Source organism: Chlorocebus sabaeus, chromosome 20, assembly GCF_047675955.1.
Source record: "Chlorocebus sabaeus isolate Y175 chromosome 20, mChlSab1.0.hap1, whole genome shotgun sequence".
Lineage (NCBI taxonomy): Eukaryota > Metazoa > Chordata > Mammalia > Primates > Cercopithecidae > Chlorocebus > Chlorocebus sabaeus.
The window spans coordinates 134,923,553-134,941,850 of NC_132923.1; the positions used below are offsets into that span (position 1 = coordinate 134,923,553).

Below are 18,298 nucleotides of genomic sequence, written 5' to 3' on the forward strand. Positions count from 1 at the left end.
CTGCTTACATAGAAATACTCGATTTTTTGTGTGTCTTAATTATAAGCAGAATGACCAATAAGAGCTTAACTAAAGATGAATTTGGAATGTATAAATTTGTATATTTATAATAATCTCAATGTATTTCCTTTTTTTTTTTTTTTGAAACAGAGTCTGGCTCTGTCACCCGGGCTGGAGTACAATGGTGTGATCTCAGCTCACTGCAACCTCCGCCTCCCGGGTTCAAGTGATTCTCCTGCCTCAGCCTCCCCGAATAGCTACGATTACAGGTGCCAGCCACCATGCCTGGTTAATTTTTGTATTTTTAGTAGGGATGGGGTTTCACCATGTTGGCCAGGCTTGAACTCCTGACCTCAGGTGATCCATCCACCTCGGCCCCCTAAAGTGTTGGGAATACAGGCATAAGCCACTGCGCCTGACCAATATATTTCCATATTGTCAGTTTATAAATATTCCCACAAGCTTCCTAAAGTAGAAATCATTTGCAGTGAGCAGTTTGCCCCAAAAACCTGAACTACTGGGAACTTGTCCTCCACCTCCCCCGTGTGGGGCACTTGGATGCACGCCTGTAAGGGCTGCACATGCCATTTGCCATTTTGAAAGTAGGTGGTCAGATGACAGTATATAAACACATTTTTCTTACTAAAAAGTGTCAGCTGGGCATGGTAGCTCTCGCCTATAATCCCAGCACTTTGGGAGGCCAAGGGGGAAGGATCGTTTGAGCCCAGGAGTTCAAGACCAGCCACAGGCAACATGGCAAGATCCCCATCTCTACAAAAATAAGGCCGGGTGCGGTGGCTCAAGCCTGTAATCCCAGCACTTTGGGAGGCCGAGACGGGTGGATCACGAGGTCAGGAGATCAAGACCATCCTGGCTAACACGGTGAAACCCTATCTCTACTAAAAAATACAAAAAACTAGCCGGGCAAAAAACTAGACTACAGCGGGTGCCTGTAGTCTCAGCTACTAGGGAGGCTGAGGCAGGAGAATGGCGTAAACCCGGGAGGCGGAGCTTGCAGTGAGCTGAGATCTGGCCACTGCACCCCAGCCTGGGCGACAGAGCAAGACTCCGTCTTAAAAAAAAAAAAAAACACTAAATAAATAAAAATTAGCCGGGCATAGTGATGCATGCTTGTAGTCCCAGCTATTCAGGAGGCTCAGGTGGGAGGGTCACCTGAGTCCAGGAGGTCGAGGCTGCAGTGAGCTGTGATGGCATCACTGCACTCCAGGCTGGGCAACAAAGCCAGATCCTGTCATAAAAATAAATAAATACATAGTTAAAAAAAAAAAAAAAAAAAAAAGGCCAGGCGGGGTGGCTCACGCCTGTAATGCCAGCACTTTGGGAGGCCAAGGTGAGCAGATCACCCGAGGTCAGGAGTTCTAGACCAGCCTGGCCAACATGGTGAAACCTCATCTCTACTAAAAATACAAAATTAGCTGGGTGTGGTGGCACATGCCTGTGGTCGCAGCTACTCAAGAGGCTGAGACAGGAGAATCACTTGAACCTGGGAGGTGGAGGCTGCGGTGAGCTGAGATCGCAACAGTACACTCCAGCCTGGGCAAGACAGAGCAAGACTCTGTCTCAAAAAAAAAAAAAAAAGAAATTATTGTGATTAAAAACAAAAGTATACCCACACTCAAATTTTAAACCTTTTTTAGTTAAAGCCATTGTTTTGTTTTCCTTTATGATATCTTCCTATTATAAACATACGTTCTCTTTTGAGATTTCCAGGTCTGTTTTCTAGTAACGTTGATCCCTTAGTAATGAAGACATTTGAGTTAGCATTGGTGGGTCCCTTCACAGTGCTTACTGCTTCCACAGGCCATGGATAGAGGAGAAACGAGAGCAGCCAGAGAGGCTCACGTACATCTGGTTGTCTGCTTTGGGTCCCTTGCTCTTTTTCCATAGAATTTATTTATTTTTCTTTGTTTTCCTTTATTTATTTATTTATTTATCATTATTATTATTTTTTTGAGATGGAGTCTTGCTCTGTTGCCCAGACTGGAGTGCTGTGGTGCGGTCTCGGCTCCCTGCAACCTCCGCCTCCCGGGTTCAAGCGATTCTCCTGCCTCAGCCTCTTGAGTAGCTGGGATCACAGGCGTGTGCCACCACACCCGGCTAATTTTTATATTTTTAGAAGAGACGGGGTTTCACCATGTTGGCCAGGCTGGTCTCGAACTCCTGACCTCAGGTGATCCACCCACCTCGGCCTCCCAAAGTGCTGGGATTATAGGTGTGAGTCATCGTGTCCAGCCTGTTTTCCTTAAATGTTTAAATGTTATTTTTAGTAGAGACAAGGTCTCACTTTGTTGCCCAGGCTGGTCTTAACTCCTGGGCTCAAGCCATCCTCCTGCCTCAGCTTCCTAAAGTGCTGGGATTACAGACGGGAGACCGCGCCCTCCATAGAATTTAGAATTAATGATTGTTTCTCTTGAAAACAAAGTACTTAGTTAATGCGATCTGAAGAAAAGGTTTTTGGGCTGGATATCTGGTCCTTTTTATACTTTTTCTTTGGGCCACAACCTTCCTGACCCTAGATGGACTTTGTAAAAAGAGCAAGACGTGTGTGTCAACCTGTGCAGCAGTGAGGGCACAGGCAGCACCAGGGCCCAGGGTGTTCGGGTGCTGCCCCAGCTTGCAGTTTGGTCTGCTTGGTGCTGACCACAGCTGTGGGGCCCCAGGAATATCGTGCTGCAGGCCTTGGACAGATTTGGGTGTCACTGCTTCTCTGTTCATTGTGGCCTGAGCAGTCCACAGGTGGCAGTAGACCACGGGCGGCAGTAGACCACGGGCAGCAGTAGGCCACGGGCGGCAGTAGACCACGGGGTGCTGAGATGCGAGGAGGCCCGGCATTCTTTCACACTCTGCTTTCGCTCCTGACAGCTTAGGAAAGCTCTCTTTGAAACTTTGGTATGTGTGGACCTAAGATTGAATGTATCTGAAACGTTGCTAATTTCTCACTGTCCTTGCTTCCCAGGACGCCAGGAAAGCATGTGCAGATGCAACTCTCTCTCAGGTAAGAGCCCACTGAGTCACGCAGAGCCATCTGCCTGTGAGGAGGCTGGCACAGCACCCACACCTGGAGCCTCGGGAGGGCTCTGCTCGGATTCTCTCCTGCGCAGTGAGGATGCCAAGCCTCTGTGTGGAGTGCTTTTGTTAAGAAGTCGTTCTGATGGTAGGCATAGGAAATGGAGGGGCTTTTTGAGATAAAAAGGAGATATCTCAAGCCTTAAATAATTATTTACCTGTCACAGAGGGTAATAGTTGTAAAATATTGTTATTGTCTTAAAATAAGGTATTTTGAAGCTCCTCTCCTTAACAGAATCTGCCTCAGAACTTTGATTTCTGATATCCAATTTGGTAATACCTCAAAAAGTTAAACATAGAAGTATTGTACGACTAAGCAGTTCTACCTGTAAATATATGCCCAACAGAATTGAACACTGGTTTTCAAACAAACACATGTGCGTAGATGTTTGTAGCAGCACCATTCACAATAGCCAAAATGTAGAAACAACCAAAATGTGCATAAATGAATGAGTGGAGAAACAAATTGTGGTGTGTCTGTTCCCTGGAGTATTATCAGCCATTAAATGGACCTCAGTACAGTCAAAGGCTACAACATGGATAAACCCCTAAATACTATGATATGTGAAAGAAGCCAAATAGAAATGACTATGTATTGTATGGTTCTATTTATGTGAAATATCTAGAATAGTAAAATTCATTGAATCAGAGTGGACTAGTGGCCAGCAGGGGTGCTAGGGAAGAGAGGGAGAGGAAGTGAAGAACAGGGAGTGACTGCTAAATCAATGTTGGGTCTCCTTTTGGGATGATGAAGATGTTTTGGAACCAGGTGGTGGCAGTGGTTGCACAACACTGTGAGTGTACTAAATGCCACTGGACTGTATACTTAAAAATGGTTAATTTGATGTTATGTGAACTTTACCTTATTAAAAGAATGAAGTGCATCCCAGCACCTTGGGAGGCTGAGGCAGGTGGATCACTTGAGGTCAGGAGTTCAAGACTAGCCTGACCAACATGGTGAAATCCCATCTCTACTAAAATACAAAAATTAGCCAGGCGTGGTGGCACACACCTGTAATCCCAGCTACTCAGGAGGCTGAGGCAGGTGAATTGCTTGGACCTGGGAGGCAGAGGTTGCAGTGAGCGAAGATTGCACCACTGTACTCCAGCCTGGGAGGCAGAACTAAACTCCATCTCAAAAATGAAGAAAAGGCCGGGCGCCGTGGCTCACGCCTGTAATCCCAGCACTTTGGGAGGCCAAGACGGGCGGATCACGAGGTCAGGAGATCAAGACCATCCTGGCTAACATGGTGAAACTACTGAAAAAAATAGAAAAAGTTAGCCAGGCATGGTGGTGGGCGCCTGTAGTCCCAGCTGCTCGGGAGGCTGAGGCAGGAGAATGGCGAAGCCATTCCATCCGGGAGGCGGAGCTTGCAGTGAGCCGAGATCGCGCCACCGCACTCCAGCCTGGGCGACAGAGCGAGAAACTGTCTCAAAAAAAAAAAAAAAAAAAAGATAATAAAAATAAAGTCCAAAGAATTGGACAGAAATGTGAAAGAAAAACTATATTCATACTTCTGGAGATGATTAAGTTTTTTACATTGTCCAGATGTTTTAGGGGATGCACTTTATTGAGGTTAAATTGCAAGTTAAAGAAAAAAAAATTAGGCTACATAGAATTACCTGAATTTCAATTCTGAGAAGCACTTTGGACTGTCCATTTTTAAAAACCCACCTGTTGTGATCCACTTACTCCATTTGCCAGCGTGAACTCATTAACATCAGTGTTTGTATGTAGGATGGGCTCAGCTGGTGTGTATACAGCTAATGCTACAAGTGATGGTCGTGCAGAAGCAGGTGTCATCCTGGCCCACACATAGCCTGACATAGGAACCAGCTATTAAATTGTGGTGTCAGGAAGAAGAGTTGTGAGTTCTCAGATAATTCAGAGACCTAGGAGGAGCTGGTCCTGGATGGACAGGGAGAGGAGGAAGGAGGCAGGAAGAGCACAGCAAGTACTTCAAGGCTGGCCGTGTTCATGTGCATGCATTGGAGGGCAGGGCACACAGGTTCCTGATGACCAGCCAGACTAAGACTCGGTAAGAGGTGCAGAAGGGGTTCAGTGCAGAATGCCACAGTGGAAGCCACTGGAAAACTCCGGGAAGGGCTGGCAAGAGGTAGGCACAGTGGGTGAGCCAACAGCCTTGACAGGGATGGGAGATGAGGAGAGTCATTTAATCACAGATGTTAAAGTTACAGAAATGTTTTTATTTTCAAGATCACAAACAACATCGACCCAGTGGGAAGAATCCAAATGCGCACGAGGAGGACACTGCGGGGGCACCTGGCCAAGATCTACGCCATGCACTGGGGCACAGACTCCAGGTAGGCGTGGGCATGAGCAGGATGCTGCTTGATACGTTCAGGCGCTGCTCTGTTTTCCTACGGGAAGATAACCTAAACCCATTTGCTGTGTTGTGCAGTGAAAATATTAGGAAGTTGGATCAGAACTCTGGGTATGCCACATGCAGCACTCACAGACGCATATTCCCTGTCCAGTTTCCACTTTGGGCTGAAAGGACACTGCCATTCCTTCACTGTCTGAGTCACATTAATAGAAGTTCTGATTTTTCTTTTTCCCTTCTCACATCTCTTTCAGTTTCTAGACCTCTGTCCTCCCAGTTCTACTGTATCCTACTTATGGGAACTTGGGGAAGTTACCTCTCTGTGCCTGTTTCTCAGGGCTGGTTGGCCCTCGCCCTCTTGTGATTTCAGTGCCCTGGCTCAGGAAATCACCGAACCTGCCCCGAGGATCCTGAGAGATTAAGTGTATTGAGCCTTAGAACAGCATCGTGCTGTGTGTGCTTTACTGTAGCAGACACACGGGAATGCGCTATGAGCTGTTTTCACCGTTCTCTCACCTGGCCTGTCTGCCCTGCGTTCCTTTGGTTTACCATCCCCAGAGATAATTCCCTTCATGGGCTCCTATTTCTTCTTTTCTTTTCCTTTTTTTTTTTTTTTTTTTTAAGACGGAGTCTCACTCTGTCGCCCAGGCTGGAGTGCAGCGGCGCGATCTCGGCTCACTGCAAGCTCTGCCTCCCGGTTCATGCCATTCTCCTGCCTCAGCCTCCCGAGTGGCTGGGACTACAGGTGCCTGCCACCACGCCTGGCTAATTTTTTTGTATTTTTAGTAGAGATGGGGTTTCACTGTGTTGGCCAGGATGGTCTTGATCTCCTGACCTTGTGATCTACCCCCCCGGCCTCCCAAAGTGCTGGGATTACAGGCGTGAGCCACCACGCCAGCCTCTTTTTTTTGTTGTTGGAGACAGGGTCTCACTCTTATCAGTCATACTGGAATGCAGTGGTGTGATCATATCTCACTGCAGCCTCGACCTCCTAGGCTCCAGCAACCTTTCATACTCAGCCTCCCAAGTGGCTGAGACCATAGGCATGTGCCACCATGCCTGGCTAATATTTTTTGTTTTTTTTATAGAGACAGGGTCTCCCTTTGTTGCTGACACTGGTCTCAAACTCCTGGCCCCTAAGTGATTCTTCCACTTTGGCTTCCCAGCGTGCTGAGATTATAGGTGTGAGCCACCACCACTTCCAGCCTATTTTTTGTACTTTATACGCCTTGCTTCTCCACCAGGCATCTCACCTCTGTGACCCCACACTCTGATTTAGAGGCTATTACAAAGTCTTACTTGCTGCCTGTTCTATCCAAATAATTTAATAAAATACTATTTGATTTGTGTAACTCTGACATGCTCGTTCAAGCACCTGACATAACAATTTTTAACACGCCCTTCTTTGAGTAGTATTTCTTTGTATTCCGTTGTTAGCGTGGAATTTTCTGCTTGGCTTTTTCTTTGTTGGTGAAATTGTCTGCTTTAGAGCACAAACAGCTAGAGAACAAAAGATTCTATCTTTAGTTTGTTCTATATAGTATCCCATACAATTCCATATGCAAATGAGAGCTCACATGATGGTTCCAATGACGGCAGGAGTCAGAAAGAATAAAAATAGGAAGGGGGAGGGTGGGGAAGTGGGGAAATGATGTTCGGAGGGTACAGAGTTTTAGTTAGGAATAAATTTTAGAAATCTGCTGCACAGCATGGAGACTGTAGTTCATAATAACGTGTGTTTCAAAATTGTTAGTAAAGTAGACTTTTAAGTGTTCCCACCACAGAGAAAATGTTCCCACCACAGAGAAAATGGGAAGTGATGGGTATGTTGATTAGCTTGATTTATTTATTTCGCAAGGTGGAGATATATGAAAATATCACATTGTACTCCATAAATGTATATCTAATTATTTGTCAAAAATTGTTTTAAATATTCAAAATAAATAAGTAACCAGGCACATTGGCTCATGCCTCTCATCCCAGCACTTTGGGAGGCCAAGGCAGGTGATGGCTTGAGCCCAGGACTTCAAGACCAGCCTAGGCCACATGGCGAGACCCCTTCTCTACAAAAAGTACAAAAATGAGTTAGCTGTTGTTGTGTGCACCTGGAGTCCCAGCTACTCAGGAGGCTGAGGTGGGAGGATCTCTTGAACCCAGGAGGCAGGGAAGCAGAGCTTGCAGTGAGCCGAGATCACCCCACTGTGTTTCAGCCTGCACGACAGAGTGAGACCCTGTCTCTAAATAAATAAGTAAATAAGTATGTACTTTGTGAATTCAAAGTTATTCCTTTAAAAAAATTAAAAAGAATAAAAAAAACATGTTCTGGCCGAGTGCAGTGGCTCACCCTTGTAATCCCAGCACTTTGGGAGGCCGAGGTGGGCGGATCACTTGAGGTCAAGAGTTCGAGACCAGCCTCCTGGCCAACATGGCAAAACCCTGTCTCTACTAAAAATTTAAAAATTAGCTGGGCATGCTGGCTGTAGTCCCAGCTACTTGGAAGGCTGAGATACACGGAGGTTGCGGTGAGCCGAAATTGCGCCACTGGGTGACAGAGTGACATATGACTCAAAAAAAAAGAAAGAAAGAAAATGTTGTTACTAGTCTATCTATGTTAGAACTTATTGTCAAAAGTAGTTGTGAAACAAAACAGTATGCTACCTCTGGGGCCTTTCCTCCATGTGTGGGAATACTGGTGTCCAGATCAGGCAGGTTAGTGGAGTGGACAGTGCTGTTGCTGGGCAGTGTTCGGGTACTCAGAGCACTGGACCGCCAAGTAATGTGTCTCCTTCACCAGCCGGGCTCTGAACTGGGTAGTCTGGAAGGGATGAGAGTGACCTGCAGGCAGGTTGTTCAGGAACCTAAGAGATGGGTGTGTGATCTGAGCAGTGGAGGTGGGGCTCAGGCTCAGGGTGGGTGGGGTGGGCGCCAGATCACTGGATGGGAGACTTTATGATCCGTCTGTCTCAAACACACTTTGTGTCTTGAAAGCCCCAGGATTAGAAGGAAGAAAAGCAAGGGCTGACAAAGCAGGACCAAGTTCAGAGTCATGGCCACCCTGTGAGCAAGGTGGTGTTCAGTGAGGCCTGTGGGAGGCTAGGGTGCCACATTGGTCCTTGTTCTTGGACAGGGTGCTAGGTGCATGGCATTTGTTGTATAATTGCACAGTCATGAGAAAACTAAAATAATATTATGGAGAACCTCTGCTTTCCAGAGCCTTCTAGAGAGTGCTTGTTCTAAATAGTCATTTGTTTCTGGATAGGCTAGTGTTTGCCTCTTTAAGGTTCAAAAGAGGTTTTTTGGGGGGAGGGTGTGTGTGTGTGTGTGTGTGTGTGTGTGTGTGTGTGTCTATCCTTGTTCCATAAACTCTTTTTTTTGTGCACAACGTGCAGGTTTATTACGTAGGTATACCTGTGCCATGTTGGTTTGCTGCACCCATTAACTCGTCATTTACATTAGATATTTCTCCTAATGCTATCCCTCCCCCTGCCGCCCACCCCATGACAGAGGGTGGAGGGTATATATTTAATCTTCGTATTTCCTGCCTTCATAAACAAATGTTACTGTTTAAGACTTTTTTCATGACTTAAAGCTGTAATTTATGAATACCAGTTCTTTTTTGTTGTTGTTGAGACAGTCTCACTCTGTCACCCAGGCTGGAGTGCAGTGGTGCGATCTTGGCTCACTGCAAGCTCAGCCTCCTGAGTAGCTGGGACTACAGGCGCCTGCTGCCACGCCCGGCTAATTTTTTTTTTTTTTTTTTTTTGAGATGGAGTCTCGCTCTGTCGCCCAGGCTGGAGTGCAGTGGCCGGATCTCAGCTCACTGCAAGCTCCGCCTCCCGGGTTTACGCCATTCTCCTGCCTCAGCCTCCCGAGTAGCTGGGACTACAGGCGCCCGCCACCTCGCCCGGCTAGTTTTTTGTATTTTTTTAGTAGAGACGGGGTTTCACCGTGTTAGCCAAGATGGTCTCGATCTCCTGACCTCGTGATCCGCCCGTCTCGGCCTCCCAAAGTGCTGGGATTACAGGGTTGAGCCACCGCGCCCAGCCTAATTTTTTTGTATTTTTAGTAGAGACGGGGTTTCACCATGTTTGCCAGGGTGGTCTCAATCTCCTGACCTCGTGATATGCCTGCCTCGGCCTCCCAAAGTGCTGGGATTACTGGCGTGAGCCACCGTGTCCAGCCTATGAATACCAGTTCTTTCACTGTTTGTTTGATTTATGGACACTATGAAACAGTAGAAATGACTACTAATTTGTCTGTCTGTCTTTTTTTTTTTTTTTGAGATGAAGTCTTGTTGCCCAGACTGGAGTGCAGTGGCAGCTCACTGCAAGCTGGACTTATTGCAAGCTCTGCCTCCTGGGTTCATGCCATTCTCCTGCCTCAGCCTCCTGAGTAGCTGGGACTACAGGCTCCCCCGACCATGCCCAGCTAATTTTTTTTGTTGTATTTTTAGTAGAGACGGGGTTTCATTGTTAGCCAGGATGGTCTTGATCTCCTGACCTCGTGATCTGCCTGCCTCGGCCTCCCAAAGTGCTAGGATTACAGGTGTGAGCCACCGCGCCCAGCCTAGTTTATCTTTCAAAACTACATGAGGCTAGACTCGGTGGCTCACACCTGTATTCCCAGCACTTTGGGAGGCCAAGTCAGGTGGATCCCTTGAGTTCAGAAGTTTGAGACCAGCCTGGCCAACGTGGTATAACCCCATCTCTTCTGAAAATACAAAAATTAGCCAGGTGTGGTGACGAACGCCTGTAGTTTCAGCTACTCAAGAGGCTGAGGTGGGAGAATCGCTTGAACCCAGGAGGTGGAGGTTGCAGTGAACCAAGATTGCACCATTGCACTCCAGCCTGGGCAACAGAGTGAGACTCTGTCTCAAAATATATAGATATAGATATAGATATATACACACACACACATGCGCGTGCGTGCACACATTGCACTCCCGCCTGGGTGATGGATCGAGACTCTGTCTCAAAAAGCAAAACAGAACACAAAGCTACATGAAAGGCCAGGCACCGTGGTTCACGCCTGTAATCCCAGCACTTTGGGAGACTGAGGCGAGTGGATCACCTGAGGTCAGGAGTTTGAGACCAGCCTGGCCAACGTGGTAAAACCCCGTCTCTACCAAAAGTACAAAAGTTAACCGGGTTGGTGGTGGGCACCTGTAATCCCAACTACTCAGGAGGCTGAGGCAGGAGAATCGCTTGAATCCAGGAGGCAGAGGTTGCAGTGAGCCAAGATTGCACCACTGCACTCCAGCCTGGGTGACAGAGTGAGGCTCTGTCTCAAAAAAAAGCAAACAAAAAAAACTACATGCGAGGTGAGGCCCACAATGACTACTTGTTATGTATGTATGTATTAACGTATCAGATGTACATTTGTAATATGTTTATCAATATATTTATTTGTACTAAAAGGTGACTTTTTTTTTTTTTTTGAGACTGGGTCTCACTCTGTTATCCATGCTAGAATGCAGTGGTGCGATCCTAGCTCACTGCAGTCTTGAACTGTGGTGCTTAAGCAATCCTGCCTCAGCCTCCTGAGTAGCTGGTACCACAGGTGCACATTACCGTGCCCAGCTGATTTTTTAAAAATATTTTTTGTAGAGACCGGGTCTCCCTATGTTGCCCATGTTGGTCTGAAACTCCTAGACTTTACCAATCTCTTATCTCAGTCTCCCAAAGTGCTGGGGTTACAGACATGAGCCACCACCCTCCCTCCTTTGAGTAAAATGAAGGGCGTTAGGTGTTTTGATTTTTGACAGCTACTTTCAGGGTCCTGGAGCCATTTAGCTTGCTTCCTGGCTCTCGCCTCTATGTTCTAGGTGAGTGGCACCTCAGATAATTGATTGTTGAGTAGGTAAAGGCACTAGCAGACAACGTGAACCCAGTTCTCCAACAGCTCTCTGATCCGGGACTAGGAGGCGTGTCTTCTCTCACCTTCTGGAGGATCAGTCGACAGCTTACATGTCCCTAATCCCTCTGGAAGTCAGCAGTTATTAAGCTCTCTGACCGGGAGACCTCTGTAAAGGTGATCCTCCTAATCTAGGAGGATGAGCTGCTTTAGATCAGCTCTGATACTCAACAGAAAGTCTCAGAAAGGCTGGGCAGAAATAGAGCTAGAGAGGGAAACTTATACCATTACATAGAAATAATTTTCAGTGTTTAATATGTTGATGACAACCTGGATTGAGAAGTTTGCTTTAAGAATTGCATCTAGGCCGGGCGCGGTGGCTCAAGCCTGTAATCCCAGCACTTTGGGAGGCCGAGACGGGCGGATCACGAGGTCAGGAGATCGAGATCATCCTGGCTAACACGGTGAAACCCCGTCTCTACTAAAAAAATACAAAAAATTAGGCGGGTGCCTGTAGTCCCGGCTACTCCGGAGGCTGAGGCAGCGTAAACCCGGGAGGCGGAGCTTGCAGTGAGCTGAGATCCGGCCACTGCACTCCAGCCGGGGCAACAGAGCGAGTCTCCGTCTCAAAAAAAAAAAAAAAAAAAGAATTGCATCTGAAGGCTGGGTGCAGTGGCTCACGCCTGTAATCCTGGCTGAGTGGGCAGATTGCCTGAGCTCAGGAGTTCAAGACTAGCATGGCAAAACCCTGTCTCTACTAAAAATACAAAAAGTTAGCCAGGCATGGTGGTGCACATCTGTAATTCCAGCTACTGGGAAGGCTGACGCACGAGAATTGCTTCAACCTGGGAGGCAGAGGTTGGAGTGAGCTGAGATTGTGCCATGTTGCCCCAGCCTGAGTGACAGAGTGAGACTCTGTCTCAAAATAATAATAATAATAATAATAATTGCATCTGAAAAATAATAGGATGGGAGCCTACACTTAGTTTTTAGTTCTGTGATAAATTTTGTAATAAATTGCAGGTGAAAAGGCTTTTATTTGTTAAACTCATTGACACCTTTGTAAAGTTAGTACTTAGTGTATCAAAACATCTAGTTTGATATTAAAAGTCTCGGTTATCAACAAAACTTGAGAGAGCGTTACTCCAGCTTTGGGTCAGCTTTAAGAAGTCATATATGTTCACAGCTGAAATAGTTAAAACCTGCGTTTTGAGGCACCGTGGCTTACGCCTGTAATCCCAACATTTTGGGAGGCCAAGGCAGGCGGATCACTTGAGGCCAGGAGTCGGAGACCAGCCTGGCTAACATGGGGAAAGCCCATCTCTACTGAAAATACAAAAATTGGCCAGGTGTGGTGGCACGTGCCTGTAATCCCAGCTACTTGGGAGACTGAGGCATGAGAATCACTTGAACCCAAGAGATAGAGTTTGCAGTGAGCTGAGATCACGCCAGTGCACTCCAGCCTGAGTGACAGAGGGAGACTCTGTCTCAAAAAAAACAAAAACAAAACCCTCATTTGATAAAATCCTTAAAAGTAAAAATCCTTATACCACATTTACCGTACTGACATATATCTCTGCATCGAACAGTAGAACCTTCTTGCTCTTCATTGAAAACAGCATTCTATGCTACAGAGTTCCTTAGGACCTCTCATGAGCAATTGTGGTTCCCAGGAGTTACTTTCATCCACCTTACTCGCCTGCAAAGGTGAAATTCTTTTGCTCGTTATTCATATTTTCCTTTGTAGTATGGAGCTCCTTTTCAACACGTGGATTCCAAACCGAGCACAGTTGCCAGAACAAGGAAATAATTATGAAAAAATTCATGGTTGGGCGCAGTGGCTCAACACTTGTAATACCAGCACTTTGGGAGGCTGAGGTGGGCGGGTTACCTGAGGTCAGGAGTTAGAGACCAGCCTGACCAACATGGAGAATCCCCGTCTCTTCTAAAAATACAAAATTAGCTGGCCGTGGTGGCACATGCCTGTAATCCCAGCTACTTTGGAGACTGAGGCAGGAGAACTGCTTGAACCCAGGAAGTGGAGGTTGTGGTTAGCCGACGCGCCATTGCACTCCAGCCTGGGCAACAAGAGCAAAACTCTGTCTCAAAAACAAAAACAGGCTGGGCGCGGTGGCTCAAGCCTATAATCCCAGCACTTTGGGAGGCCGAGACGGGCGGATCATGAGGTCAGGAGATCGAGACCATCCTGGCTAATACGGTGAAACCCCGTCTCTACTAAAAAAAAATACAAAAAACTAGCCGGGCGAGGTGGCGGCGCCTGTAGTCCCAGCTACTCAGGAGGCTGAGGCAGGAGAATGGTGTGAACTTGGGAGGCGGAGCTTGTAGTGAGCCCAGATCACGCTACTGCACTCCAGCCCGGGCGACAGAGCGAGAAGCCATCTCAAAAAAAACAAAAACAAAAAAGGCCAGGCGTGGTGGCTCATGCCTATAATCCCAGCACTTTGGGAAGCCGAGGTGAGCAGATCATGAGGTCAGGAGATCAATACCATCCTGGCTAACATGGTGAGACCCCGTCTCTACTAAAAATACAAAAAAAAATTAGCTGTGCAAGGTGGTGGGCACCTGTAGTCCCAGCTACTCGGGAGGCTGAGGCAGGAGAATGGTGGGAACCTGTGAGGCAGAGCTTGCAGTGAGCTGAGATGGTGCCACTGCACTCCAGCCTGGGCAACAGAGCAAGACTCCATCTCCAAAAAAAAAAAAAATGTGTGATAGTTACTGGTCTCTGCTGCCGGACCAGGCGCAGTGCTGCTGTTGTTTACCAAGCAGGTGAGGAGGGAGTGCCTCCTTTGGTTTCTAGGAGACCTTGATTCCAATTTTAGCTCAGTCTGGGAAATTTCATGGGGTATTTTGGTGAGAAATGTTTCATGAATTTGGAATGTCTTAAACGTGGTTTGTTTTTTCGTTTATTTGTTTTGTTTTTGTTTTTGTTTTTTCCAGTCAGGGTCTCGCTCTGTTGCCCAGGCTAGTGTGCAGTGGTGCAATCTTGGCTTACTGCAACCTCCGCTTCCTGGGTTCAAGCAGTTTTGCCACCTCACCCTCCTGAGTAGCTGAGATTACAGGCATGCACTTCCGTACCAAGCTATGTTTTTGTATTTTTGTACTGGAGATGGGATTTTACCATGCTAGCCATGCTGGTCTCAAACTCCTGTGATCCACCTACCTTGGCCTCCCAGTGTTGGGATTAAAGACATGAGCCTCTAATTTGATTTGTAATGAAACCAAACAGAAGCACTTATGAAATGATGTCAGCCTGTCTCAGCTGACAAAGGGAATGGGTGCCAGGGGTTATGTGGCCTGCATTCGGTTGGGGGCCATGCACTCTCCACTCTCAACTGTGGTCTGTAACAGTGTTTTTGTTCATGCTTTTAAAGTTGGTCTGACATTTAGAGCCTTCCTTTCCTTCCTCCTCTCCTCTCCTCTTCCTCTTCATCCCTTCCTCCTGTCTTTCTTTCTGTCTTGTCTGTCTGTCTGACTTTCTTTTTTGAAACAGAGCCTTGCTCTGTTGCCCAGGCTGGAGTCCAGTGGCATGATTTTGTCTCATTGCAACCTCCGCCTCCTAGGTTCCAGCAGTTCTTCTGCCTCAGCTTCCCGAGTAGCTGGGATTACAGGCGCGCACTACCATACCCAGCTAATTTTTGTATTTTTAGTAGAGACAGGGTTTTGCCATGTTGGCGAGGCTGGTCTTGAACTCCTGACTTCATGTGATCTGCCTGCCTTGGCCTTCCAAAGTATTGGGATTACAGGCGTGAGCCACTATGCCCGACCAGAGATTTTTTTTTCTTATAAATAAGTGGCTTTGTCTGAAGCACATGTAACATGGAAGCACATAAGTAAGTCACCAGAGTCTGGGTTTTAGTCTGTTGCCCTTGTACACTTTCTGTGTTATGTGGTACTGATAGGTTTGCTTTTGTCTGTCCCTCCAGGCTTCTCGTCAGTGCCTCGCAGGATGGTAAACTTATCATCTGGGACAGCTACACCACCAACAAGGTAGGGACTGGAAAATTCCCTTCCTTGGAAAACACACCTAGGAAACAGTATTTTAAGCTCTGGAGTCTTTTTTGTTAAATCACATAATACAAGATAGGGAAGGCAGTAGCGGCAAGCTCTGTTTGTTAGTAGTGAGGTTGTGCAGGTGAGACAGAAGCTGAGTCACATGCCAGCACCTGTGACGGTCTCTTCCTCTGAACCAGGCGCTGTTGTGCTATTTTCTGTTATCTCCTTACAGAGCTGGTGGGAGCTAAGGACCTTCTGTGTTTCCAGGAGACCTCAATTCCAGTTTTAGCAGAGTCTGGGAAGTTTCATGTTTTATTTATAGAGTGCAGAAGTATCGCTTTTCATTTAATTATTAGTTTTTTAGGAGAGATCATCATACTTTAAAGTGTAATGTATGTTATTTTCAAGACTTAATCCAAATTGTACTGTTTTGAATAAAAAGTATTGTTGGCTGGGCATGGTGGCTTATGCCTGTAATCCCAGCACTTTGGGAGGCTGAGGCAGGCAGATCACAAGGTCAGTAGATCGAGACCGTCCTGGCTAACAAAGTGAAACCCTGTCTTTACCAAAAGTACAACAAATTAGCCGGGCGCGGTGGCGGGTACCTGTAGTCCCAGCTACTCGGGAGGCTGAGGCAGGAGAATGGCGTGAACCTGGGAGGCGGAGCTTGCAGTGAGCTGAGATGGCGCCACTGCACTCCTCCAGCCTGGGCGACAGAGCGAGACTCTGTCTCAAAAAAAAAAAAGTATTGTCATTGGTCCAAACATATACGTAAAAGATGTTATTCAGTTTACTAAAGAATACTAAATGTGTATAAATGGTTACTTTCATTACAGCAGATCTAACACACTGGGAGAGATGTGGCAGGATAGATTATAGGAATGTCCATTTTGGTTATTCCGTAAAAATATTTTGTTTTTGGCTGGGTGCGGTGGCTCACACCTGTAATTCCAGCACTTAGGAGGCTGAAGCAGGTGGATCACCTGAGGTCAGTAGTTTGAGACCAGCCTAGCCAACATGGTGAAACCTCATTCTCTACTAAAAATAGAAAAAATTAGCCAGGTGTGGTGGCAGGCGCCTGTAATCCCAGCTACTCAGGGGGCTGAAGCAGGAGAATCACTTGAACCCGGGAGGCAGAGGTTGCAAGTGAGCCTAGATTGCGCCACTGCACTCAAACCTGGGCAACAAGAGCGAAACTCCATCTCAAAAGAAAAAAAAAAAGTTTTGTTTTCAAATAAGTTCATAGCCATTTGGCAGGGTAATGCAGTGTTTTCCTTCTAATATGTATGGGTTTTTTTGGGGTTTTTGGTTTGTTTGTTTTTTTGAGACAGAGTGTTGCTCTTATCGCCCTGGCTGGAGTGCAATGATGTGATCTTTGCTCACTGCAGCCTCCAACTCCCTGGTTCAAGCAACTCTCCTGCTTCAGCCTCCTTGAGTAGCTGGAATTACAAGCGCCCACCACCATACCCAGCTAATTTTTGTATTTTAGCACAGATGGGGTTTCACCAATTTGAGGCCAGGCTGCTCTCAAATTCTTGACCTCAGGTGATCCACCCGCCTCAGCCTCCCAAAGTGCTGGGATTACAGGTGTGAGTCACTGCGCCCAGCCTGTTTGTTTTCTTGTGAGACGGAGTCTCGCTCTGTTGCCCAGGCTGGAGTGCAGTGACGTGATCTCAGCTCACTGCAACCTCTGCCTCCCCGGTTCAAGTGATTCTCCTGCCTCAGCCACCCAAATAGCTGGGACTACAGGCATGTGCCATCATGCCCGGCTAATTTTGGTATATTTAGTAGAGACAGGGTTTCATCATGTTGGCTAGGCTGGTTTTGAACTCCTGACTTCAGGTGATCTGCCCAATTTAGCCTCCCAAAGTGCTGGGATTACTGGTGTGAGTGACCACATCCCGCCTAATAAAGTAGTTTTGATGAGTAGGCAGCACTACTATTAAGTCCCCACCTAATAATAAATCGTGACTTTAGTAAAACTGGATTGTGTGGATTGAATTTGAATCCCATGTGCAGCACTGGACTTCTCATTAATAGGCTTCACCTGAGTGGCCACTCATGGGAATTACTCTCTAGATAATTTTGGCTCTTATTTTGTTCTGTTACCTCCTATGCAATGAAAGTTGGAGATGAGATAATCCTAGCGTCAGTGTTGTTTTTGAACATAAAGGTGTTTGCATCATCTGTGTTTCTGTCATTAGGTCCACGCCATCCCTCTGCGCTCCTCCTGGGTCATGACCTGTGCATACGCCCCTTCTGGGAACTATGTGGCCTGCGGTGGCCTGGATAACATTTGCTCCATTTACAATCTGAAAACTCGTGAGGGGAACGTGCGCGTGAGTCGTGAGCTGGCAGGACACACAGGTACCTATCCTTGTTCATAACCTTCAAGTGACACAAGCTGTTTAGCTGGAGTACATTATATGCTTTGGATATTCACCTTTTATCAGTCATTTTTTAATTAATTAATTATTATTATTATTATTATTTTTGAGGTGGAGTCTTGCTCTTTTGCCCAGGCTAGAGTGTATTGGCACGATCTTGGCTCAGTGCAAGCTCTGCATCCTGGGTTAACGCCATTCTCCTGCCTCAGCCTCCTGAGTAGCTGGGTCTATAGGCACCTGCCACCACACCCGTCTAATTTCTTTTTGCATTTTTAGTAGAGATGGGGTTTCACCGTGTTAGCCAGGCTGGTCTTGAACTCCTGACCTCATGATCCGCCTGCCTTAGCCTTCCAAAGTGCTGGGATTATAGGCGTCAGCCACTGCGCCCGGCGTTATCAATCATTATTAATGAGACTGGTTCACATAAAAGTCACAGTAATGGCCAGAAGTCTTCTGAAAATGAAACTAAAAACAGGCCTGATGTGCCTTTACCAGTAAGAAACCTGTGGCTTTGCGCTGGACATGGTGGCTCATGCCTGTAATTACAACATTCTGGGAGTCCAAGGTAGGAGAATAGCTTGGAGCCAGGAGTTCGAGACCAGCTGGGGCAAC

General features: G+C 46.8%; 1 protein-coding gene across 5 annotated transcripts in view; it reads left to right on the forward strand.

Annotated features, from left to right (window-relative positions):
- The window catches only part of GNB1 (G protein subunit beta 1), a 111,256-nt gene that overhangs the window by 73,830 nt on the left and 19,128 nt on the right, over nucleotides 1–18,298 (forward strand). For all 5 annotated transcript variants that reach the window (XM_073007936.1, XM_073007938.1, XM_073007937.1 and 2 more), the window contains 4 exons: nucleotides 2,978–3,016; nucleotides 5,306–5,412; nucleotides 15,230–15,293; nucleotides 17,504–17,666. In XM_073007936.1, coding sequence (XP_072864037.1) covers nucleotides 2,978–3,016; nucleotides 5,306–5,412; nucleotides 15,230–15,293; nucleotides 17,504–17,666 — 373 coding nt within the window. The remainder of the gene's footprint in view (nucleotides 1–2,977; nucleotides 3,017–5,305; nucleotides 5,413–15,229; nucleotides 15,294–17,503; nucleotides 17,667–18,298) is intronic.